Genomic DNA, 25,523 nt, shown 5'->3' with positions numbered 1-25,523 from the left:
GTATTTCATTTTCAAAAGGGATCTATTTTTGTTATTCCAGCATATTTGTGGCTATACTGACACTAAGGTGCAAAATGTCATTTATTAACTTACAAGTTGCCTATAACCGAAAGCAACCACTTTTTTTTTTTTTTTTTTTTTTTTTTTTAAACTAGAGTAAGATACCAAACAGGTGGCTGGGATACAGCATTGATCCTGGACTATTTATCATGCTTTTAATAATATTGCCAATATTTGTGAAATTTGTGAAAAAAGGGTAGCGGCTAAATTGTAGTTTGAAACTATGGGCAGCTCCTCGAAAATGAGGACTGCATAGACTTCAGATGTTTTAGCCCACCAGGCAAAGGGACAGGCATGTATACTACATGTATACTAAAGCACAAATGGAGGAAAGAGACAAGAAGTGCAGGCTTGAAGATGATTTTTTTCTATGTCCTGTTACCTTAACTAATCTATAAATATTGTTAAGAATACTCTAAGTAACCTTTCTCCTGCTTTCAGATATTCACTATATTTTATGAATATGATAAAGACAAAAGGAAAGACTTTTAAGGTTTTAGGGTTGTGGGTGTAACCCAAATTGCGTCGCGTCAAAACAAGTGAAGTAGTTATTGACATGGTTGAGGCGGGTGACTTATCCTTTTGACCCTTTTGGGGAATGACCGGTTTACCAGACCCTGCCTTTTAACACAAAATATTTATGAAATGTTAAGTTGTATTCACTACACTCCCTTGACATCTGGCTTTTTACTTGCCTTCTGATGAAAAATCTTATGGAGTGAAGATCAGGATAAGGAGAAATATTGATCTCCCTCCAGTTTTCTTTGCATTATTAAGGCAAGGAAAAGAACAGATTAATTAAGGGATTATTCCGTTACTGGATCAGCCTGGGACTCTGGAGAACTAGTGTCTCGATTGTGCCACCAATTACTAACAATGAATTTGACAATTTGTTTTATTGTCTTTACAAGAAGAGGTGAGGAAATGTGTACATATATAAATATATGTATAAATAAATTAAAAGATTTTTAACTAAAATTTTGTGCAATAATGTCTTTGGATTATTTCATCAGAAAGGTGACTAAATACACTCTGTAGCCAATTTATTAGGTGCACTCAGTCAGGTAACACCAAGACTAATTAGCTAAACATCTGTGCTGTTACAACTTTTATGAAGGTTTTAATAGTATTTTTATTGTTGAAGATGATATGTTTACTGGTATCCTGTTCATTTCAATTCTGTCAGAGTAGATTGAATATCATTGGAAACATCTCACACTAAACCACAAACTAATGTTAAAATACGGTTGAATAAACACCAAAACCCAACACTATATTTCCCATAGACTTCTAGCAAGGTGCAATTAAAAGGCAACTAAGAATATATGCTTTGTTGGTGTGCTATGCCCTGTTCACCAATTTGTCCAAATCGTTTTCTTTGTCATTTCCCATGTAGCTACTAGTTTGGACCTAAAAAGCTGTGCAGGCATTTAGAGAAAGTGTCGTTGCCATGACAACACAAAACTTTGACATGGCGTCCCTGTTGCCAGATCAGTTGTTTGAAACGTCTGGACGCGGTCCCGCACCCAATACGAATTTTTATTCCTTCATAATCACCAAATCAGATGTAAGTATTTATATTTTTTGAACTGTCATAACTCTGGGTAAAATTTACTTGTCGAAATTTCTTTCGGCGTTGATAGCGTATCGTTAACTTAAACATAACGGTAACGTTAGCTGGCTAGCGTTAGGTAAATTAACAGTTATCTAGCGATAGCTAACTAAACCTGCCAGATGCAACCTGGATTAACGTTAGCCAGTGTTAGAAAAAACTAACGACGTGTTATTTGATTTGATGAGAACTAAGAGAGGCTGGGGGTCCAACAAGGTTTAATGAAAACAGCATGATGAAGATGATAAGATAAAGACAATAGAACACAAAACATGATAACACTGCAGCTGACAGCGGACTTGATCCATGCTTCTCCCTGATGGAGTCACATGGGACCAGTCCTGAATATTTCATAATCACACAAATGTATTCCCTGCAACTGGGGGTGGTTCCTTTTTTTACCAAAAAAAAACAAGTCTTGACCTCTTCATTGAAACAAAATATGAAAATTATATGATGCTATGGAGCCTACACCATTAAATTAAATCATATATTCTCAACCCAACTGCAGTATAAATAAACAGAAATAATTTTTTTTCAAAACATTGTGTTTAACTATGTATAGCTCAACATTAGCTAGCTGCTAGCAAACAATTTAACCAATTTGTGTTTGCAGTTAACGTTAGTTATCTAGCTAGCTAGCTAGCTAGCTAGTTCACATTTCCCCTGTTCATGGAACGTCAGTTCAGAAAATTATTTAACAACTCTTTGATAAACAGAAACTAAATGTACACTGACAGAACGCAGCACTAAAATGTAGCAAAAGTTAATGTGCTAACGTTTACGTTAAATCAAAGTTTTGTTAACTTTACCATTATTTTGCTGTTGATCATTAACATGAGAATCATAACTCATTGGCTCACTGTATGGTGTAACACTCTATGAATATGTATAACTCTCTAATTTTATCATAAAAATAAAATATTTCTATGATAACTAGCTAGCTAGGTAACGTTACATAGCTAGCTAGCTACATTTCCAAAACGGGTAGCTCAAATCAAGCAATCTGATTGGTTTTTAGCGTCTGACTACTGGACTATCGAGCTCAACAGTCCCGCCCACAGCGGGTTCCGGAAGAAAAAATACAATGCATTCTCTATTGACAATTGGAGTATAAGCCATGAAATCGTAACTGTTGATGGTAGACTTAAAACCAGCTACTACATGACTAAGCAAGTGTTTGCACATACTGTGAGGAAAATAAGTATTTGAACACCCCGCTATTTTGCAAGTTCTCCCACTTAGAAATCATGGAGGGGTCTGAAATTGTCATCGTAGGTGCATGTCCACTGTGAGAGAAATAATCTAAAAAAAATCCAGAAATCACAATGAATGATTTTTTAAACTATTTCTTTGGATGATACAGCTACAAATAAGTATTTGAAAACCTGTCTATCAGCTAGAATTCTGACCCTCAAAGACTTGTTGGTCTTCTTTCAAAATGTCCACCTCCACTCCATTTATTATCCTAAATTTGATGCACCTGTTTGAGGTTGTTAGCTGCATAAAGACACCTGTCCACCCCATCCAACCAGTAAGAATCCAACTACTAACATGGCCAAGACCAAAGTGCTGTCCAAAGACACTAGAGACAAAATTGTACACCTCCGCAAGTCTGAAAGGGCTACAGGGAAATTGCCAAGCAGCAATCATTAGAAAATGGAGAAAGCTAAACATGACTGTCAATCTCCCTCGGACTGGGGCTTCATGCAAGATCTCACCTCGTGGGGTCTCAATGATCCTAGGAAAGGTGGGAAATCAGCCTAGAACTATACGGGAGGAGCTGATCAATGACCTGAAAAGAGCTAGGACCACCGTTTCCAAGGTTACTGTTGGTAATACACTAAGATATCATGGTTTGAAGTCATCCATGGCACGGAAGGTTTCCCTGCTTAAACCAGCACCTGTCAAGGCCCGTCTTAAGTTTGCCAATGACCATTTGAATGATCCAGAGGAGTCATGGGAGAAAGTCATGTGGTCAGATGAGAAGAAAATATAACTTTTTCCACTACCTATGTTTGGAGGAAGAAGAATGATGAGTACCATCCCAAGAACACCATCCCTACTGTGAAGCATGGGGGTGGTAGCATCATGCTTTGGGGGTATTTTTCTGCACATGGGACAGGGCGACTGCACTGTATTAAGGAGAGGATGACCGGGGCCATGTATTGCGAGATTTTGGGGAACAACCTCCTTCCCTCAGTTAGAGCAATGAAGATGGGTCGTGGCTGGGTCTTCCAACATGACAATGACCTAAGCACACAGCCAGGATAACCAAGGAGTGGCTCTGTAAGAAGCATATCAAGGTTCTGGCGTGGCCTAGCCAGTCTACAGACCTAAACCCAATAGAGAATCTTTGGAGGGGGCTCAAACTCCGTGTTTGTCAGCGACAGCCCAGAAACTTGACTGATCTAGAGAAGATCTGTGTGAAATTGTGGGCCAAAATCCCTTCTCTAGTGTGTGCAAACCTGGTGAAAAACTACAGGAAACGTTTGACCTCAGGAATTTCAAACAAAGGCTACTGTACCAAATATTAACATTGATTTTCTCAGGTGTTCAAATACACTATTTGCAGCTGTATCATACAAATAAATTGTTAAAAAATCATACATTGTGATTTCTGGATTTTCTTTTTAGATTATTTCTCTCACAATGGTCATGCACCTACGATGACAATTTCAGAGCCCTCCATGATTTCTAAGTGAGAGAACTTGCAAAATAGCAGGGTGTTCAAATACTTATTTTCCTCAATGTATGGGTGCCAAAAGTTCATGGGGCACCAACCTTGCTTTGAGATAAATGTCTTGTATTCACAATGTCTTGGATAAGTACTTCATTATCCACAATCCCACTGTAATGCCTCTGATTGGTGGAACTCATGCTGGTGAGGAGGGAGAGCTCTCTGTACGGTTGGTACCCGATCTGTGCGCATGCGCAAGATCAGAATCCTGTTTCACGAAGATTTACGACAAATCACCATCTGTTCCAACATTTATGCAATTAGCCTCTGTCACTCCTCAATGTAAGTTGAGTGAAGATTTCAGTTGCACATGCTCAGATTTAAACAGTTTAAGGTATAATGTGTCATACTGAAATTTGTAAAATCCACGTAATAAACTTTTCTCATTACAAACAATAAGAGAAGAGCATTTCAGAAACGTTTTAGCTATGATTGTTTGATTGCTAACGTTAGCTCAAAACACCATTCAAGTGACAGCCTTTGTTGTGTTTGATTGCTAGCTTATAGCCAGCAGTGAACAAACTTCATTAAGTAGGTCAATTTTTATTGTATTGACATCACAGAAGTCTCTTGTTAGCATATTGTTTGCTACTTATTGCAAAGGGAGGCATGCAAAATTCAAATCTGCACTCAACTTACATTGGGGAGTGCTCCCGATGTGAGTCGAGTTCAGATTTTAGTCCCGCATGCTCAGATTTAAACGGTTTAAGGCATAACTTGTTATACATTTGTGAAATCCACAAAATAAACTTTTCTCATTACGAACAATTAGATTTAAAAAACGTAGCTAATAGGGCTGCACGATTATGGCCAAAATGGTAATTTGATCAATAATGTGATCATGATTATTCTCACGATTATTATTATCGTCGCCTCGATAGCAGAGTTACCCGCAGAAACACTGGTACAAATACAGGTTTGCGCCTCATATTTAACACTATACAGCTGTGTTAATAACAATTAATACTGTAGACAAATGTCAGAAGTGTGGACCGGCACCACTGTGTGGCAAGTAGTGGTGGGCGATACTGCAAAATTTGGTATCGATCCGATACCAAATACATATAGGGTCCGTATTGCCGATACCGATACCAATACGATACTTTTTACTTAAAAAAATACTTTTGTGTAGGGGAGAGCATTTCATTATTTCAGAGGTGAATGAATGATCAATTCTTTAGGCAATATTTTTTTTATTAATGTATTGAAGTGCACACAATTATTAGTTATTAGGCGCTGTAGAATGAATACAAACCAAATTTTACAGCCTTTTTAAAAAATAAATAAATAAAGAATAAAAAAAATTTCGCGATGTCTTATTCTTGAGCAATCGCACTAACTAATGCACAAGACGCAATATGACATGACTAACATAATATTAGCCTACTCTTACAAGCTACCTGGGTATTCTCTGCCTCTCTAAAATGACTCTCCCAACGAACTCTGTCTCTGTGCCGGGGGTCCTCTGTGGAAGTGCATTGATTTCCCTCCTCATTTCTTCGTTTTTGTAGATCAGCATTTTCCTTGTCATGTGTTTTTAAGTGTTTGTATACGTTTGTAGTGTTGCCACAGTATCGAATGCTCTTTTTACACGTATCACAAGTTGCAGTATTATCATTTAGTGCCTTAAAATAGCTCCACACAACACTTTTCTTCCTCTCGGCCATCCTGATCTCTCATTCAATGTGCTATCAGTCTCGCTGCTCCTCTGCGCGTTGTGTCAGCGAGTCACGTGACGACACAACAACGAATCACAGCAGAGGAGCAAGAGGGGGAGGAGGAGCAATGTGGGCCAAGTCGTGAAAGCGCCGTTTGCTCAGGAAGGTGGAAGACACAAGTAAAGTATAGTGAACGTAGAGGAGAGATATCTAAATTAAAATATCGATTCAATTACAGTTGTATCGATCAAATACCAATACCAGCGTTGGTATCGATACTATCGATATTTAGATCGATCCGCCCACCCCTAGTGGCAAGGCTGCGGGAGAGTAAGAGGAGAGAGAGCAGAGGAGAGATCCAGGCACGGCTTTACAGAAGAAATTGGTCATGTAACGCAAAATTAAACCATCTCCATAAAACAACATTGCAGCGGATGCGAGGACATTATGTGCACCATTGCGTCCTAGTGGAAAAATATTACTCGTGCCCTAGAGCCTGTGAGCTAACAGAAGCTAACAGAAGCTAAATAGCACCACCACCGACAAGCACTGCTCACTGCTGTTGTCTGAATAACAAAGACTGGACAAAATGTTGCGTTTACTGGTAAACTTGTAAACCTTGAGACCGATGTATAAACGACTACTATCTGTTGAATTTTCCTCCCGTTACTCTGTCCTCTGTAACTGTCTACATCTTGAAACTAAGCTGCGCGATGCAGGGAACAACTGACTGGCACATGATCAGACAGTGGTTTACGGAGCGGTAGATGCGCTATGCAAAAAAAAAAAGGCCGTTCTATGAAATGACGCATTTAAAAAAAATCACTCCATCACGTAAATTTGATCGTGGGAAGTCAAAATCGTGATCGTGTTAAAAATGTATTAATTGTGCAGCCCTAGTAGCTATCTAAGATTGTTTGATTGCTAACGTTAGCTCAAAACACCGTTCAAGTGACAGCCTTTGTTGTGTTTGATAGTTTGTAGCTAAGCTAGCACTCATTTCAGAAATTTTTTAGCTATCTGACCCAATCCAATCCAATCTACTTTATTTCTATAGCACATTTAACAAACACAAAGTTACCAAAGTGCTGCACAGAAAACTCAAATAAACAAAACAATTAATATAAAATATTGTAAAAACTAAATAAGAGCATTGGGTTTAAAAAGAAAAGAAACTACTAACTAAACTACTAAAAAACAGAGCTTGTTTTAAACCGGCGAAGTATCCCTTTAAGTATGCAATAGCTAGAGTATTTTTCCACCTTCTCCTTGCCCTCTGACTGCCCTTTCCAACGGTGTAACTTATCTATGCCGTGTTCAAGGCTATCAGACGCTATATAATAGTTCAGCTAACCCGATGAACACGGGAGTGTTCTACTTTTCTGTTGTGAGCTATTGCTTATTTCGACTGTTTCACAGTCCCTTTTTCTATAGTATTACTATATTATAGTGTTAAGGGTTAAGCAAAAAATGCATTCAAGAAATAAGATTTGTGTTTTCATAGATTGTGTATCCAATACCACACTGATCCTTTTGAATGGTCACTTCCAGGTGATATGGAGATGGTGGAAGATATCCCCGAGAACTGTAGACAGGAACTCCAAACCTGGGGAGCTCATGGAGTCTCACCAGGACTTCTTGGATGACACTGTGCTGCAAAGTAAGGACTTATGACTTAGCACACATCACACACGATTTAGCAGACTAGCCTCAAAACTTGTAACTGGAGGGTAAGAGACCTTTTTCAAGAAAGATGGTTTTGACATGTCATTGCAGGAAAAGCAAAGGTGTAAATAAGGAAATGAATGATGGCTAAATTCCATTAAGCTGCTTCAGTTTCAGGGGTCATCCTGATATTGTGCATGCTGGCTCGCTGTTACGTGGCTCAAGGAAGACTTCAATGGAACAGATCATATGTATATATATGTATATCATATGCAGATATTTTGACTTGTCATAGCAGGACACATTACATTTTGTTTAAATACATTGCAGTGCATTCTGTGGATAGGTATGCATCATCTATGCGCCAATAAGCTTAGGTATCGTTTTTAGTATTGCCTGTCTACAGTAGACCTGTACAGAAATGCATAATATAGTGCTTTATACAGGTATTTATCACTGTGTATTATCACTTGTGCATGTTGTTTGGGAACAAATTGAATGTTTGAATATTGATGACAAGTAACATAATGGGCTTCTTCCCAGGGGAGGTCGGTATGGTTTTCGGTCATCGAATCTTGGAGTACATCAAGGCTTTGTGTCAAGGCCATTATGATTATCTAGAGCGCCTGTCCGACTCATTACTTCTGCGGATAATAAATTATCTAGAACTAGAGGATGTGGGTCAGCTTGGACGAACGTCACGCAGGTTCATGCAGGTGAGTTCCAGAGAAATTTATCCTGAGATAAGAAACATTAAAGGTCCCATACTGTAAAAAGTGACTTTTTCATGTATCTTTTTATTGTAAAACAGATTGAGGTGCCATGTAAATATTGTGATAGTATTTACAAACACTTAATCCACAGGGAAATGCACACAACTGATATTCACAAACTGTGTCTTTAAACGAGGCCTTCCATACAGTTGTGATGTCAAAGCTATACTATATATAGGTAGACAGTGCCATAAGAGTCGTTCCACGTCTGCAATGACGATGCAGAGACTCCAATAACGCAGATGCGGAGAACTCAGAAACGCTGACCAATCAGCGCAGACTGGGCTTTTTCAGGAGGGGGGCTTGAAAAAAAGACAGGCTCTTAGGAGTGTTTCAGACAGGAGGAATACAGGTACATTCAGACAGACATTTTGAAAAAAATGATTTGGTTTTTGAACATTAAAACATGTAAACATGTTCTAGTAGAAGCCCAGAATTATTATTATTCAAAAGTATTAATCTGAAAATGGGCATAAATTGGGACCTTTAACTTTAAGATTTCACCATTGCTTATTTTGTGAATTCATCATTATCGCAATTTTATAGAAATTGCAATATTAAATATTGCGATATCCAAATCGCAGTGAGGCACAGTATTTGTTAGAGGCAAAACATGTGTCAGACCATTCTAAAATGAGGTATTGTGGTGCTGCAGGGATGTCCCGTCCTACTAAATAAATAAAAAATCACATTTCAACATTTGTTTTTAATTTCTTTACATTTTTCAATGAAAATGAGAATAATGATACAAACATGATCCTTTCCTCCAACATCATGAATCCTACCGCAATTGCAATATCAGTCCAAATAATCCCAATTAGGTATTTTCCTCATGTTGTGCAGCCCTTATTATGAATAAATAGTAATTCAATCTAAAGGAATGTTTAATTCTTAGATTGTTTTAATACATTGGGAATTATAAAAATGCAATACAATCAGCTGTCATGTTTATTCTAATATTCCCTATACTTCTATACTCATCTCAGCTATGTGGATCAGAGGAGTTTTGGGAGCAGGTAGTGCAGCGGCGCTGCAACACAGTGCCGGCTGAGGTTGGATCTCTGGCGCTCGAGGTGGGCTGGCGCCGCATCTTCTTCACCAGCAAGCTGCAGCTGCAGAAGCTGATCAGCCGCAGGAGGCTGAAGCCTGAGGAGCATCGGGAAGGACAGGCCCCTGAATCCGATTCAGAGGAATCTCCTGATGAAAGCTCAGCGACAGAGCAGACATCCGGTTCTGAGGAGAAGAAGTAAAGGAGATTGCCATACAGAGAAGACAGAGTTAATCCTTTTTTTATGATATTGCTAAGTTCTGTTATTGTTATATTGAAATGCCATTTATACACATTCCTCATCCTAAAAGGAGATGTGTATTGATTATAATATCTTTTATATGTCAGATGTAAATTATTTTTTTATGTTTGTTTGATATGATTTTTGAGTTGTCAATCCTGATATTTGGGGATATGTTCATTAGTACATCCATTGTGCCATGGCTTTTCTGACGTAGTATACATTAATAACACGGACAGAAAATACTACAGGATTATATCTTTTGTTCATTGTAATATACAATATTGTAAGTTCCAGATGTTATATGAATTTAATATGCAATTCTGCTGTCTGTGTCATTTATGAATTCACTCTGAGTTAAACCTCAGTAACTACATGCCACCTTACAATGAGACTCAACTTTACTTGAGGGAACACAAACTTGTAAGTAATGATAAGATATTTATGTTATAATGCCTGCTTAGTAACACATCAATATGAAACTTCACTTTAATAGGGTGGCTAAATAGTGAGGCATTGATATCCAGCAGTCTTCTCAAATAACATTATCTTGTCATTGTTAAGTTTGATACTCACACATATTTCAAATTTAATGTTTGTTTACCAGGATAAACACAATTTTTAGAACTGGCACAAAAATGTGTCAAGGTGAAAAAGAAATAGAATTGTAATTTATATTTGCAGTAATAGTGTCTATTTGATTTGTCAGTTACATGTTCATGATCTGGATTCTGAGAGGACCATATGGACACCATTAGTCTCTGCCTTCCTGTGTGTCTTATTTTGCTTTATGTTGGTAATGCTCAAATATGTTAAGTGGAATTTATTTTTACTGATTTTAATTTTTGTTTGTTAAAAAACAAAAGCAAAATCTCAAAGTGAAGTGTATATAAAAATGCTAGAAAAGAATTGATTAAAAACATAAAACAAAAATGGACTTTGACATTTCCCCCAGAACTATATCAGAATTAGCTGGGACCTGTAACTGAAACAGTTTGAGGGATGCAAGATGCAGGGAGGATGCGAAGGTGACACAGAGGACGATGTCCAAGCCAGGATTGGAAAAGCAAGGACAACATTCAACATGCTGGACAAAATGTAGCTCAGTCTGTAGGGAGTTGGGTCAGAAACCGGAGGGTAGTGGGGTCAAGTCCACATACGGACCAAAGTATGGTGTTGGACAAGTAGCTGGAGAAGTGCCAGTTCACCTCCTGGCCACTGCCAAGGTGCTTGAGCAAGGCACCTAACCCCCAACTGGTTGGGGTGCTTTTCCATGTCAGTCGGTATCTCCCTAATGAGTCTGGAGAGATTTTGTACAATGTAAGTTTTGAACAAGATCCCAGCTGTCTCCAAGTCCACAAACCTTTGCACATCTTTGGGACGTGATCATTATTGACAGTAGAGCTGCAACGATTAATCGATTAGTTGACTAACTGTAAAAATAATTGCCATCTATCTTGATGATTGATTAATCAGTTCGAACAAGAATTCTTTTTTCTAGTTTATTCACTCCTCTGTCACAGTAAACTGAAGATATTCTGTGGTTGTTGTATTTTTTGGAAGGAACAAGTCATTTGAGGATGTCATCTTGGACTTTGGGAAACACTGACCAACATTTTTCACCATTTTCTGACATTTTAGAGACCAAACAACCGATTTCTTGAGTAAGTAAGGAAATTAATCGATAATAATAAATATTAAGTTGCTGCCCTAATGGACAGGGCACTCTGTCAGGCATTTTTTCACCACATGGTTGGGTCCTGCTCTATGTGGGAGCCTCACCTGCATTTGATCCAACTAACTGCCAGATGGTAATTTGGAGGTGCGCTCATTTCCCTGCTGGCCCAGAGCGGATGACCTCAGATCTTGTAAAAGATCAACCAAGTCAACCGCTGAGCTAGGACTCTCTCACCAACCAGTGTCAGATCAGGGAGGACCATCACTCCAATCATACCCCTTTACCCGCTCCAGTCCTTTGCAGAATGAGGGTTGAAATCTTCCAGTTTTACTGTGAAGCCACCAGGTCTAGCTATCCTCAGCACCTCTAAGAGTCAGTTAGTCAATATGATACTTTAGTCAGTCAGTGGGTCTCTCTATGAGCAGCAGGACATTTGTTTTTTCTGCCAAGTAACTCCACAACTGGCTCTCGCCCTGTACAACTCCGGAGAGGCCAACCCCTGACTTACATTCTGCTCAAGCCCCTACGCCTGGCTCAGCCCCGGGGCTTTGCACCCGATCAATACTCTTCACCCTGCATGAATGAGACAACAAGGTAGAGGTCCCATATTACACTTTTAACCTGTGTCTGGCTCAGTGTTAATGCGATATCATCATTTATTTATTTAGTCAAATGGCTTTAGTTTTATTTTCACATGTGTAGGAAAATGTATTGCTACTGGATGTTTCCGCAGGGTCTTAAAAAGTCCCAAAAAAAATGCTCTTTATATTTTTAATAAAATATTTTTAATTTTCTGTGGTGTTGTCGTTCTTTCTTTCACTAGACCAAATATAATTTTTCTTTTTAATATAGTAATTTAATAAATTTAATATAATAATTTTTTTGACCACAAATGAGACCAACATGCTACCTATATTATAGCCAATCATCCTTTGTGTTATTGGTGGGAGTATCTTTTGGACTTTACCACAAACAGAAAATTGTTTTTTTGAGTTTGGGGAAGTTTAGCTAAACTTGACCAGAAAAATATTAATTTACGGCTTTGTTTCTGTTGTGATAAAGGTACTAAATTTAATTAATAATGGTCTTAAAAAGTCTTAAATTTGACTCGGTAAAACCTGCAGAAACCCTTTTCTACTCCATAGTTTCATATTAGTGTTCCTGCTTGTAGTGTTAGCATAGTGTGAGGCCATAAGTGGAGGGAGACAGACCACGTAAAGACCCCATAGTGAACCTTGTGGGTCATAGGATGAGTATGCTCGGCCCATCTTAACCTTTCTCCTCAGGTCAGGCTAATCCTCCTAAGGTTAAAGCAGCAGGCTGCCCAAAGATCAAACATCTAAGGCCACTTGCAAATGATAGATGACAAAACTGCTTTGCGATGGCCATTCCATTAATTTCCTATCGGGAGAGATTTTCCGCTTTGTGCTGTGGTCAAAATTCAAATTATTAAAATTTCGACCTAGTTGTTGCTGACCTAAGCGCAACATCGAAAGCATAAACCAATGAGATAATAGCTGTCGTTACCTAGCAATGGGAAGTAGCTTGCTTGCCACCCTTGATGACGTTCACCTGCGCTGCGCTTTGCTCTCTGCGCCTTACCTAGCGACGTACAGGGAGCAAATCGCTTGATCATGTGTAGGCGGCTTAAAACAAGAGTAGAGAAAAAGAGTCATAGAAATGGGCCCTTAATGAAAGTTACACAACTCAGCAGGTATGCCGAAGAATTACTCCTTTTCATCCACTCAGGAGGCTTAAGTGCTTTACTTCCACTATGATCCATTTACAACATGATTGTCATTTGACATATTTGATATTTATGGCAGCTCCTCTTAACTGGCAAGGCACCCCTTTCTAAAAATAAAATTCAGAATTTCAAATTATATTTAGGTGAAACATTAGTAAATAAGGTAATAGTTGGAATGCGATAATTATTACTATCTCTTTCCTTCCTCAATGTAACCCGTCACTTTTTTGTTTTCCTTCTAGGATAACTCCGACCCAGATCAAAATTCCGCCGAGGAAATTGCGATCTAACTTGATCGATACCTGTGATTTGTATTAGTCCAAAAAAACATTTATCCACTTTGACACTTGTTGCTCTGTGTTGGTGACATATTCCCAACCTTTAGGTAAAAAAGGTCTGATTCTGGAGCTCTCTGACAGCAAGCAAAGCCCTTGATCTTGTGCAAGGCACTGACAGCTTGAGACCATTTGTGAAAGGATAAGCTAATATTATCCAAGGTTTATCGTACTGAATTAGCCTTCCTCACTACAGCGGTGTAACGTAGGGCTACTGCCATCAGCAGTTGGAAGGAAAGTGCCAATTCATCATTCATTACATGTGTAAAAATGACAATCACTACTAGTTTGTCTTAAGTGCTACAACAGTAAAAATGTTAACTTAGTGCATATAGCGTGCAAGTGTATATACAGGGTCGAAAATTAACACCATCTACTAGCCATATGCTAGGTAAAATGTATAAGTGGCTGGTAGATTTTTTTCACTCACAGGCCAAACAAAAAAAAAATCTATAGAGTGACTAGTCAAATTAGAATATTCACTAGCCATTTGGCTGGTGAACAAATAAGTTAATTTTGGACCCTATATATATATTTATGCAGTCTGATACCAGAATTGCTATTAATTGACAATACAGATTATTGAATGTATGTAGTCGGTACCAGATCTGTGCTGCCTGCACAATCTGTGCCCATATCATATCATGCCCAGATGACAATCCTGTTTGGAGGATTTACAACATGCACGATATGTTCCTCGTTTGTAGTTGTAGCGGTGTCACTACCCGATGTGAGTTGAGTGCAGATGTGAGTTCCGCATGCTCAGATTTAAATGGTTTGCGGCATAACCTTTCATACAGACATTTGTGAAATCCATAAAAGAATAAACTTTTCCAATTACAAAAAATAAGAGGAAGATGGACATCATTACAAAACCGTTTTTGATTGCTAAGGTTAGCTCAAAACGCCATTCCACTGACAGCCTTTGTTGTGTTTGATTGCCAGCTTGTAGGAAGCAGTGAACAAATTCCATTAAGTAGGTTCATTTTTACTGTATTGACATTACAGAAGTCTCTCGTTAGCATCTTGAAGGCTATTTGTTGCAAAGTGAAGCATGCGCAAATCACATCTTCACTCGACTCACATCGGGCAGTGACACTGCTACAGCTACGACCGGCAGCGTGGAACAGATCTGCAGTGCGCTAAATCCTTGTAAAACAGGAGTATCATCTGCGCATGTGCGAACATCTTGCGCGTGCACATGATGGATTGTGCAGGCAGCATTGATCGGGTACACAAGGGGTAAACTAGCCTCCACTCATGCTGCTCTTATGGCGCCATTTTTACGCTACCTAGCCATTTTTATGCTACCTAGCACTCACCCGCCGTTAGCATTCCAATGACCATTCATGTTGACGTCACTTTGACAGTGCATAACTTTACATCTGAAGCGTTTAAAGACTCTATTTGTCCATTGTTTATTTATAAAGAAATTGGACAATGTATAAAAGGATCCAATACCTTTTACCTCACATTATGGCTCCGTAGCAGACATTTTTGTAAAAATAGGCTAACAATTGTGTCATAACCACGCAACTTACTGTCACACAGTAGAGGAATTACCGAACAGTACAGGAGAAGTTCACAGACAGTTTGGACTTACATTAGCTGTTTTAGTTTAATTAGTAATGGTAACTAGCATTTTAGTTAGCAGTAATTAGCCTGTGCCTGTTATCTCCTTACATACCTACGCTCTCCGTCTCTGCTGATTGGGAATGATTGAGATTTCTCTTGGCACAGCTACCAGAAGAATTACAACTTTCAGACAGGTTGCTCACGTCACATCTACATCATCAAGCTCAGTTGGAGGCTGCGCAGTAACGCTCAGCACTCACCGGAAAAGTGCTTCTAATAGTCTTCACTGGTCTCCATTGAAAACATTGGCATCACATTATCCATTTCTCATACTGTCTATGCGGGTACAGACATAAGTTTTAGCTCAGTCGAAAAGGTACCTGTTCGCCTAAAATCTTTTGGCTTTCCTCTCTGTTGTGTGTAATATCGGGGGTGGCAGTAGCTCAGTCCATAGGGAGTTGGGTTGGGAACCGGAGGGTCACTGGTTCAATCCCCGTATGGACCCAAAAAGTTGGGAGCGTGGATTGGTGGCTGGAGAGATGCCAGTTCACCTCCTGGGCACTGCCAGGTGCCCTTGAGCAAGGCACCGTACCCCCCCCGACCGCTCAGGGCGCTGGTTCAGCTGGCAGCCCACTCACTCTGACATCTCTCCATGTATAGTGCATGTATAGGTCATGAGCATGTGTGTGTATTTCAGGCCTGTGTGTGAGTACTAACAAAAGTGTGTACACAGAGTGTAGTGCAGTAATTTCCCCATTGGGGACTAATAAACAAATTATCTTATTATCTTATCTTAATATCACTAAAGGCAACAGGTGTATCACAGGTCTACAGTGTAACCTCAGTTCTGTCACATGATTAGGTCATACTCCTCAGGCTTTTAACTTACTAGCAGAAAGAAGCTCTGTCGCCACTTGGATCTGATCCTCTAAGTCTCTGTGTTGACTCGTGATTTTAACAACCACTGCTACATGGCACCTTTTACCTGGCGTTTGAAAGATGTGTACCGCATGATCTGGGGAAATTAGTGACTTGTGGTTTTTGGGCATGCCAAGTTCATTTTTTTTTATTTTGTGATGTTTTTCAGCAGCGGCTGTTATAGGTGTACTCAATGGTGGAAAAATCTGTTAAATAACAGTGTTACTTAACCACAGCAGCTGATTTTTCAGTTATTTGATCACTTGTGGTTGTTGACATCGAACGTCAACGGCGGCCATCTTGTGCACCTAGCCTATTTCACTTACTTCACCCCACTAAGTGGCTAATGCTACTTTCATTTTTTTTCATTCTCTCAAATTTTCCCTTCAGTGTACATTTCCAACACATTTGACACTGAATATAAACTACACTCTGAAACATCATAATACACATTGCATGGCTGACATTACATGACGAGCAGGGAGTAACAAAATCTTAAATTACTTGTCCCCTTTTTCAAACAAATAACCTAAATGGTCTACCACACAAGGTTTTCTAATGCTTCAACAACACTTCTGCGCATGTGGTTTTCTTGCACGCTTCAAAATCCACACATACTGTACACAACCAATGACAAAAAAACTGTAGAATGTGCATACTGGGTTTTAAAATATATATGCGATCCAGCTCTCATGCAAATAATCTTTAGAAAAATTCTTCACACGAATGCATTACTTTCAATGTCAAAAACATATAGAAGAGATCTCCCCATATGTACGTTATATAGGTATCTCTAATCAAAATGTATTTATCAAATGATGCGTTGTGATATCGCTCAGTTCATTGATGTATGAAATGTTTTTTTGGATTACATTAGTTAGTGGAGTTAGTCAGAAGAGTTCCAGACCAGCTGGGAGAAAGAGAAATTACAATAAATACACAAAATATATCTATCATCGAACGGGACCTTCATTATTAAGGAGTTTAATGGCCTGTGGATCAAAGGAGAGCTTGGATCTGTTTTTTTTAAACCAAGGAGCACAGTATCATTGTCCTGAGGGTAGTTCAAATGAAGAGGAAAGGGGGTGCTTCTGATTGCCCACAATACTATATGCCTTTCTCAGTCTTCTGTTTTTATATAAACTTTCCATACTTGAGAATGGAATACCCAATAGTTTGCTGGAAGTTATTATTATTTTTCGAATGCACTTTTATTGTGCTTCAGTGGCGTTGCCAAACCAACAAATGATGCCAAACGAAAGAACACTTTCAATGTAAGCACAGTAGAATATCTGAAGTATGTTGCTGCTGATATTAAAAGACAACAGTTTCCTTAAGAAGAACATTCTCTGTTGGGACTTGGTATTAAAGACTCAAATGCATATATATATATAAATATGACATATAAATTGTCTCTCTACTCTCCGCACTACCTCGCTGCTTTTGCTGCTTATCATGTGTAGGTGGCTTAAGGGTTAAAAATCAAACCTATTTATATTCCACGATATCGTATTACGTAAATGGCCAACCAAACATTATTGTGTTACTCCAGTTGATCACAACGTTCACATGAGAACTTTCCAAAAACTACTATGACTGTTGTTAAATGTGTCTTGCTCTTTCCTGAACATCTTCGGCTTTGTTTTGACTCTTTTACTGTGTCTTGCCATTAAATGCATAGTCAAAGAACACATCGGACCACTGTTCAAGACTACTGTACACCGTGAACAAATATAGAGGGCTACAAAGCCTCTTAGGACAGAGCCCGCTTACGATTCCCTTTCTGTGCACAGCATCCTTGAATAGTCCACACAAAGATCCTTAAGCCAAAATCCCTCTCTGGTATTTAATTCTAAATGAGTAATTACTGGGTGTGTCTGTGTTCCTTAGGTTTGCAGGTAAGCTGGGTGAAGAAGCACATTTGAACACTGGCTTTGGAGCCTATTGCACTCTCTAACAGACGCACACATTCTGAAAGACTGAGGGTATCCGTGGGGAGCCACTGAAGAACCCAGTCACTTAGGGGGGGACAGACCACATACAGCCGCCAAGATGTGTGACATGGGGGGACTGGATAACCTGGTGGCCAACACAGCCTACCTAAAAGCCCAGGGTGGTGACGACAAGGAGATGAAAAAGCGCCGTCGCAGCTTGGCTCTCCCCAAGCCGGAGCAATGTGTTTCAGCACGAGCTGCCCTCGAAAAGGACTTTACATCAATCTGTGAAAGGCAGCCTATTGGTAAAAAGATTTTCCGTGAATTCCTGGCAAATAAACCTGAGTATAAGCTTGCTGTCGATTTTCTGGATGAGCTGTATGACTGGGATCTGGCTGAAGGTGCAACAAAAGACAAGGCGCGGCAAAACATAATCAACAAGTATTGCAAGGCCGACTCCAAGAACTTCCTGTCCTTTCTTACTGACGAGCCTGCTGACAAATGCAAGAATGTGACAGATGCTACCTTTGAGGAGGTGATGAAAAGCAAAGTCCAGGATGGTGTACGAGAATATCTGAAGGGCAAACCCTTCACAGATTACCAGGAGAGTCCATTTTTTGATAAATTCCTCCAGTGGAAAGAGTATGAGAAACAGCCCATCAATGACAAATACTTCTATGAGTTCAGAACTCTTGGCAAGGGAGGCTTCGGGGAGGTAAGCATGCAAGCACATCATTTTATATGTTTTGGCAAACCATTTATCTTTTGAGATGGATTTCAGTTGCAGGACTTTTCAAGTGTCTTTCAAATGTATGTGTTTCCATTGCATAAAAAGTATAATATGCATTTTACATTGGGATTGTACTGATGGTGCTACAGTAGAGTATTATGCTTCATGGTCACCGTTCCAGTCTTAGGACACCCCTTAACCCTTCGGTATACAGTAGAGGTTTATTTGCTTTGAAGAGTAAGAAAAGATATTGTAGGGCAAGATACCATACCTTACATCACGAAGTCATGTTCCATACAGGCTCTTGGATTTCAGAAATTCCAAGCTCATGTTTCATAAAGTAACAAACACAATTAACGCTTAAATAACGATTAATCAAAGCTCTTATTGTCTTATTGAGATCAAGATCTCTTTTTCAATTTAGACATGAAGATAACAGTAGAAGATCTTGTTTTTAACAACTAAGAATTCAAAATCGTTTCAAGCTTGTCTGTTTAAGAAAACCAACTGCTATGTAAATATATGGACAAGCAGGGATTGTGTAAATTGTAGATTTAGAAAATAGCAGTGTGAGTTTTTTCATGACAATCATTTAAAAGATTTGAGATTGATGTGAAGTCTGAAGAAAATACAGAGGACCCACAATCGAGCCTTGAGGAACCTTTTTTTCTGAGTCAAGCTCTTAGCAACAAGCTTGAGTACACAACCCAAAATCCACTCAATAAGCAACTTATTGAGACAAATACTATGATAGAAGTGTTGAAATGGGTTTAGACAACAACAACAAAAAGATCACAGTAATGTTTTTAACATGGAAACAACGGTGAAGGCCTCTACTAGTGTAAATCTTCTGTAATTGTCAAATGCTGTTTTCTCATAATTGAATATGAATTGAAAGTGAATCATGGAACTCTCCTTGACACTGGGCAATCATTTTTTTATCTGCTAATGTAAGTTAATTAGCAGTGCAATGCAGTCAATAGATCTGATCCTCTGTCTACAGGGAAGGAATGATACAAAAAGTGTGTTTAGTTCAAAATGTGACTTACAGAGGTGAAAAATAGGGTCCCAAGACAAAGCTCGCTAGGGTCAAGTTTGGTTGACTTCTTGAACCAATTTTCTGCTTTTTAGTCCAGTCAGTGTTATGATGGGATCATGGGTATTATTTGTGATAACATCATTACCAAAATCGTAAAATGTGTGATAGCATAGATTGAGGATTTAAAGTATTAGTCAAATCTTGGAATCATTGGTAATGAAAAAAATCTGTCTTTTTCCAGGTGTGTGCTGTTCAGGTGAAGAACACAGGCCAGATGTATGCCTGTAAGAAGTTGTGTAAAAAGCGACTGAAGAAGAAGAAGGGTGAGAAGATGGCTCTGTTGGAGAAGAAGATCTTGGAGAAGGTTAACAGCCTGTTTCTGGTCAACTTGGCCTATGCCTATGACAACAAGACCCACCTGTGCCTTGTTATGACCCTGATGAATGGAGGAGACCTCAGGTACCACATTTACCATATTGGCTATGATGGCAAGGGTGCGGACAAGGGTATTGAAAAAAAGCGCATCATCCACTACACAGCGCAGATCGCCACCGGCCTTCTGCATCTGCACGAAATGAATATCATATACCGTGACATGAAGCCGGAAAACGTGTTGCTGGATAGCCAAGGCCAGTGCAGACTTTCTGATTTGGGTCTGGCCATAGAGATCGAACCAACGAAGACCACCACCCAGATGGTGAGTTGATGTACACACAACAGTGATATTCTGCTTGAGAAGGCAAATTTCAGTTGGAATAACACTAAAAAGAAGTACACTAAGAACACAAAGTTGCACTGTCAAAGCCATTAGGATGCCTTAAACATAGCCCTTTGCTGGATAATGTCAGCAGAGATAATGGATATCATAATAAGATGTTTACATCAGGGTGAAAGATTTTGTCTATTAGTCTTTGAAGTTGCACACCCCAAAATGCAGACTAAGACTCTCCCTTGATTGTGTTATGTTTATCTGATCTTTAAGGTTGGAGTTTATGACATCACATACCGTATCAGAAAGAAAATACAAAGAAACAGAGACCATTGGTTGCTTGGTGATTTACATCTCCGGCCGGTCTATGTTCACTTATCTGAAGATGAGTATGCAGCTATCCTATGCAAATGTCCTGAAGTAGACAGGCTGTCAGTCTCGATGGGGTTTTTACTTAAAATCCGGACAGAGATTACGGGATTGCATAAAGATCTGTGCAATGAGTCTTTGAATCTATTAGCTAACACATTTGATCCTTTAGCAGTCAGATTATAGCCTGGCCATTTACACGCCACCATTTTGTGTAGGGGCTAAGTTTAGACCTTGGAGATCCCAGGCTTGTTAAAGTAGCAGTCAGTAAATGTAGAAGGGTTTCCCTCAGCAACTTGGTTGTAGAGAATTTCTGTGGAGTCGTTACTTCCAGAGAGTTGCTTCAGCTGTGCTACAGTTTATTCTCAAGACATTGTACGAAGTCTGTAAGTCTTCTTCTTGCCTTGAGAAAGAATAACACCGATATCTTGTCAGCAAGGACTTTGGTTTGATGTTAAATCACATTTTGCTGCACATTTCTTGCAGCAAACTGAAAATCGCTAAACAACCTCAGAAAGAAAATGTACAGAACAACATGATGGTTGTCAGAACAATCCCTGAGTTTTAAAAATGAGTCAGATGCTAACAAAAATATATTATACAGATGGGTCATGACCTCAAGCTAAATTCACTTATAGAATAATCCTAGAATGACACAGTGTACACAACACAAAATGTCCAATGGTTTTATTCAGTTCTTGTCTCTTAATACCTACAGCATATTTTATTAACCTACAGATGACCTAAAAAAAGATGACAGTTTTTTCTACAGGACTTACTTGGAGTAGCAAAGAGTAAGCTCTCAGCTCCATAAAAGTCCAGTAAGCTCATTAGCTTGTATGCTGATGCTCCTCAGCCTGTCAAAGTGACTGAGCTAACCTCCTACAGGCAAGGCTGGCTTTGGTCCCCTAATCTTCTTAGTGGGCATTACACAAGTCTGTCCCTGATTAGATTGACAGATCCAGGTAAAAACCTACGCTGAATACGTTTGGACATTTTAGTTTGCAAACAAGTTGACCTTAACCTGGCTGACAAAGAGAAAGATCTGATCTTCACAACAAAAATCTGATTCATCTTGGTGATAACTGTCACCTGTATGGTCATGGAAGAGTTTTACCCTGTTGACTGACCACAGTGTACAGGTTCTTTATTAGTTTACAGATCCACACATTTCAGTTAAACAGAACATAGTTACAAATTGCTGGAATTTAATAGATCTGTATGCAAGAGCCATGGATGTAAGTTTTAAGAGGCATAAAGGTTGTGCATGCAAACCTTGCTCAATGGAGATGCAGTATCTTCTGCTAATCAGGCAGAAGTATTGTCACACTTGTCAAAGTAAAGGAAAGATCTTAAAGAACCATGTGATCAAAATCTGGAAAGCAAAGAGAAAAAAAAATGCTAAGAGCATTTTTAATGATGCAGAGTCTGATGGCTACGGTACAGCACTTAACCTATGGACCTCTTAAAAAAAGATTTTTGTAACATGGATTCTTCAGGACTTAGGCCTACTTGCAGTATTGATAAGAGATCTCTCGGCTCCCTGTCTTTTTTCGGGCTGTGTGCAATAATTGTATATTAGAGGTATGACTATGTGTTTTGTTGGATGTTACAGGAGGCTGATTCCGGAGGCTATAGCATCCAGAAATGGCCAGCCTTTATATAAGAGGCTGGACAGCTCTGTTAGTGTGTAGACACACACAGGCTTCTTGACAGGTAGTAGGCTTGGCATTAGGATTAGGGATGCAGTCGAGTTCATTTGAGGGAGAGAGGGAGGGAGTGAAAGTTTCACAGAGGGAGAGACAGAAAAGAGAAGGCTAGAGTAAAGCTCTAAGTAACTCAGACAGCTGTCTTATGTAACACTTGTCAATGTGGACGTACGAAGGTTATGTCTCTCAGTTTTAAAGCTGTTCTTTAACTGTCTGTCCTTCCACAAGACCTTTCTTTCTGTTTTCTGTGTCCTTTCAGGAATGGACTGTTTAAATTGAATGTCACCGGACTATCATCATTGCTTTCATCTACAGAACTCAAATCTCAAAAAGAACTCAAAAAGAGTAGAGAGCTGTCATGTAAAAAAAACTAAGTGTGTGTTAAGTGTAACATGTATTTAACGTCTTTACCCTTCTCTCTCTCTGTCCTCTAGGCTGGTACTGGAGCATACATGGCCCCAGAGATCCTGTCCAAAACTCCTTACAGGACATCAGTGGACTGGTGGGCCCTGGGCTGCAGTATCTACGAGATGGTGGCAGGCTACACACCTTTCAAAGGTCCTGAAAGCAAGAAGGAGAAGGTGGAGAAGGAGGAGGTACAGCGCCGTATTCTCAACGAGGAACCAAAGTGGGAGCACAAGTGCTTTGATGCTGTCACCAAGGACATCATCGAGCAGTTCCTCAAGAAGAAAATGGAGGAGCGCCTGGGCTTTAAGTAAGAGCTTCTTCTACCCTTTTAAGCCATAAACAAGCCATGGGCTGCTTAGTCAATCAGATTTTTTTGAATATACTTTGTCAAGTATATTCTTCCAAAAAATATATGCAGATTTTTTTTTTTATTCGATAAGTATATAGAGGCATTCCTGTGCAATGGCTGTTAGGAAACTGAGAATGGAATAACTGCTAAGAATGAACTGCTTGCCAGGCAGCTCACCTGGTTGAGCGTGTACCCCATGTACCAAGTCACAGTCCTTGCTGCAGTGGCCTGGGTTTGATCCTTGGCCTATCCAGCATGTCGTCCTTACTCTCTCTCCTCAGATGTCAACACTCCTTTCAGTTAAAGGCAAAAACAGCCCAAACATTTCCTTAAAAAGAAAAGAAAAAAGAATGAACTGGTTGAGTAAAGGCGACAAAAACCTTAACTGTAACCGAAATGTTCCATGAATCCTCAGCTTCTGTTAAATTATATCTGACATTCTAGTTTTGATGCATTTTTTGCCTTCTCAATAGAAACAACATGGAGGATCCCAGGAAGCACGAGTGGTTCAAGACTATCAACTTCCCCCGTCTAGAGGCCGGGCTGGTGGATCCCCCGTGGGTGCCCAAGCCCAACGTCGTCTACGCCAAGGACACCGATGAGATCGCTGAATTCTCCGAGATCAAGGGCATCGTGTTTGACGCCAATGACGATAAATTCTTCAAGGAGTTTAGCACAGGCTCTGTACCCATTCAGTGGCAGCACGAGATGATTGACACTGGACTGTTTGACGAGCTCAACGATCCCAACAGGAAAGAGGGTGGAGGAGGAGGCGGGGACGACAAAAAGTCTGGCACGTGTATATTGCTGTGAAAAGCCTCACGTTTGATACCCTATACCAGTAATAGCACTCAATCACTTGTTTGTTTTCTAAGTCAGATGTGCACCAACATTGATGTAAAAGATGGATCACGAAAGAGGCGAGTGCAAGCGTCTTTGTTGACAAAGGTGTTACCATCCCTCTCTTTTAAGGATGCTCAAGGTTTAGAAATGCACAGCTTTCGAGGGAAGGTTCGGTAAAAATATGGAGGATGTGATGAGGTATTTTGAGCACCATCTCTCTGGTTAGCAGCTTCTCTTGTTCTCATGTTGACTGCTAGGAGTCATTTTTACAACCTTTTAATTAAGGATACTAGTGTTAGATTAGTAAATTAAAGGCCTTTGGGCCTTAAATACTATATCACTTTATGAAGAAACTGTCTAAGATCCAGTCTGAGAAAATACTTTTTCTGACAGTGTTTGCAGTGGAAATTCCAGCTGAAGCAATGCCATTGCATTCAATTCATTAGGCTTCAAACGAATTGGCACAAACAGATGTGAAGAAATATCTTTTAGTATCTTATAGTGGATTGTTTGAAAGTTACAGCATTTCATAGCACTCTCCCACCTTGCCACACCCTTTATTGATGCCATCACACACACAGCCACGCTGTTTCTACAGTGAAAAGTGATTTTTTTTCAGCAGATGTGGAAGGGGATAGTTTTAGTTTTTAATATCAAATGTTGTGATCCCAATCCTCATACTTAAGTCTGATCACGGCATTTACGTCCAGGTTGGTTTTTCTTCCGCCCAGCAGCTTAGTTTTATTAAAAGTATATAAATATATATTAAAAAGAAGCAGTTGTATGTAATGTATATAAAGAAATATATCTATGCACAGAGAGAAAATCAAAGATGTAAGTCATCTTAAATTTAGAATTTATTTTAAAGAAAATAATACTGAACACCTCGTCACTGAGTCCTGTTGTTGGTGCTATGACGCTCAACTTATAGTAAAAAATGGAGGCGGGTTTAGCCCTGGGACGCATTGGAGAAATATGTACAGTATATGTTGTGATTGTTTTATATGGACCCCAGGACGAGTAGCTGCTACATAGTTGGCAGCTAATGGGGATCTGAATAAAGGAATGAGTGCAGAAACAGCAGGTAACCGCTGCATGTAATGGAGGAAGATTTAGAAGGAGTTTGACAATAAATTCCTGTACCAGGAATGTGCAGGTTGCCCTGTCCGCGGCCCTGAAACACTGTGATGCTGCAGGGCTCTTTTAAAAAGACTCCACTGTTGTGGTCGTTAAGCTGAGTATATAGACTTGGGTTAGCTCTGAAGAAAATCCTTGTTATTCTTGTTTACTTGTCTCAGGGTAATTAACTGCTTACGTTTTTAAATGTCCACATCTTGGACAGAGTATTTACGGTCAATGTTAATAATATGTATATATATATAT

The 25,523-nt window shown here is 39.4% G+C and overlaps 2 protein-coding genes across 2 annotated transcripts; both read left to right on the top strand.

Annotated features, from left to right (window-relative positions):
* The first annotated feature begins 1,478 nt into the window (after positions 1-1,478).
* fbxo36b (F-box protein 36b) lies at positions 1,479-10,179 on the top strand. The gene is made up of 4 exons (XM_034887188.1): positions 1,479-1,627; positions 7,622-7,730; positions 8,279-8,451; positions 9,495-10,179. Exons 1-4 carry the CDS (start codon positions 1,511-1,513, stop codon positions 9,756-9,758), a joined length of 663 nt encoding a protein of 220 aa, XP_034743079.1. The 5' UTR covers positions 1,479-1,510; the 3' UTR covers positions 9,759-10,179.
* Positions 10,180-17,940: 7,761 nt separating this feature from the next.
* On the top strand, positions 17,941-24,906 carry grk7a (G protein-coupled receptor kinase 7a). Its single transcript, XM_034887156.1, has 4 exons — positions 17,941-18,699; positions 19,995-20,450; positions 22,975-23,255; positions 23,771-24,906. The coding sequence occupies exons 1-4, from the start codon at positions 18,103-18,105 to the stop codon at positions 24,108-24,110; spliced, it is 1,674 nt and encodes a 557-aa protein (XP_034743047.1). The 5' UTR covers positions 17,941-18,102; the 3' UTR covers positions 24,111-24,906.
* Positions 24,907-25,523: the final 617 nt, after the last annotated feature.

The sequence above is a fragment of the Etheostoma cragini genome, chromosome 12 (assembly GCF_013103735.1).
Source record: "Etheostoma cragini isolate CJK2018 chromosome 12, CSU_Ecrag_1.0, whole genome shotgun sequence".
NCBI classification, from domain to species: Eukaryota; Metazoa; Chordata; class Actinopteri; order Perciformes; family Percidae; genus Etheostoma; species Etheostoma cragini.
Note: the sequence above shows the minus strand (reverse complement) of the source record. Positions and strands in the feature narration are given on the sequence as shown.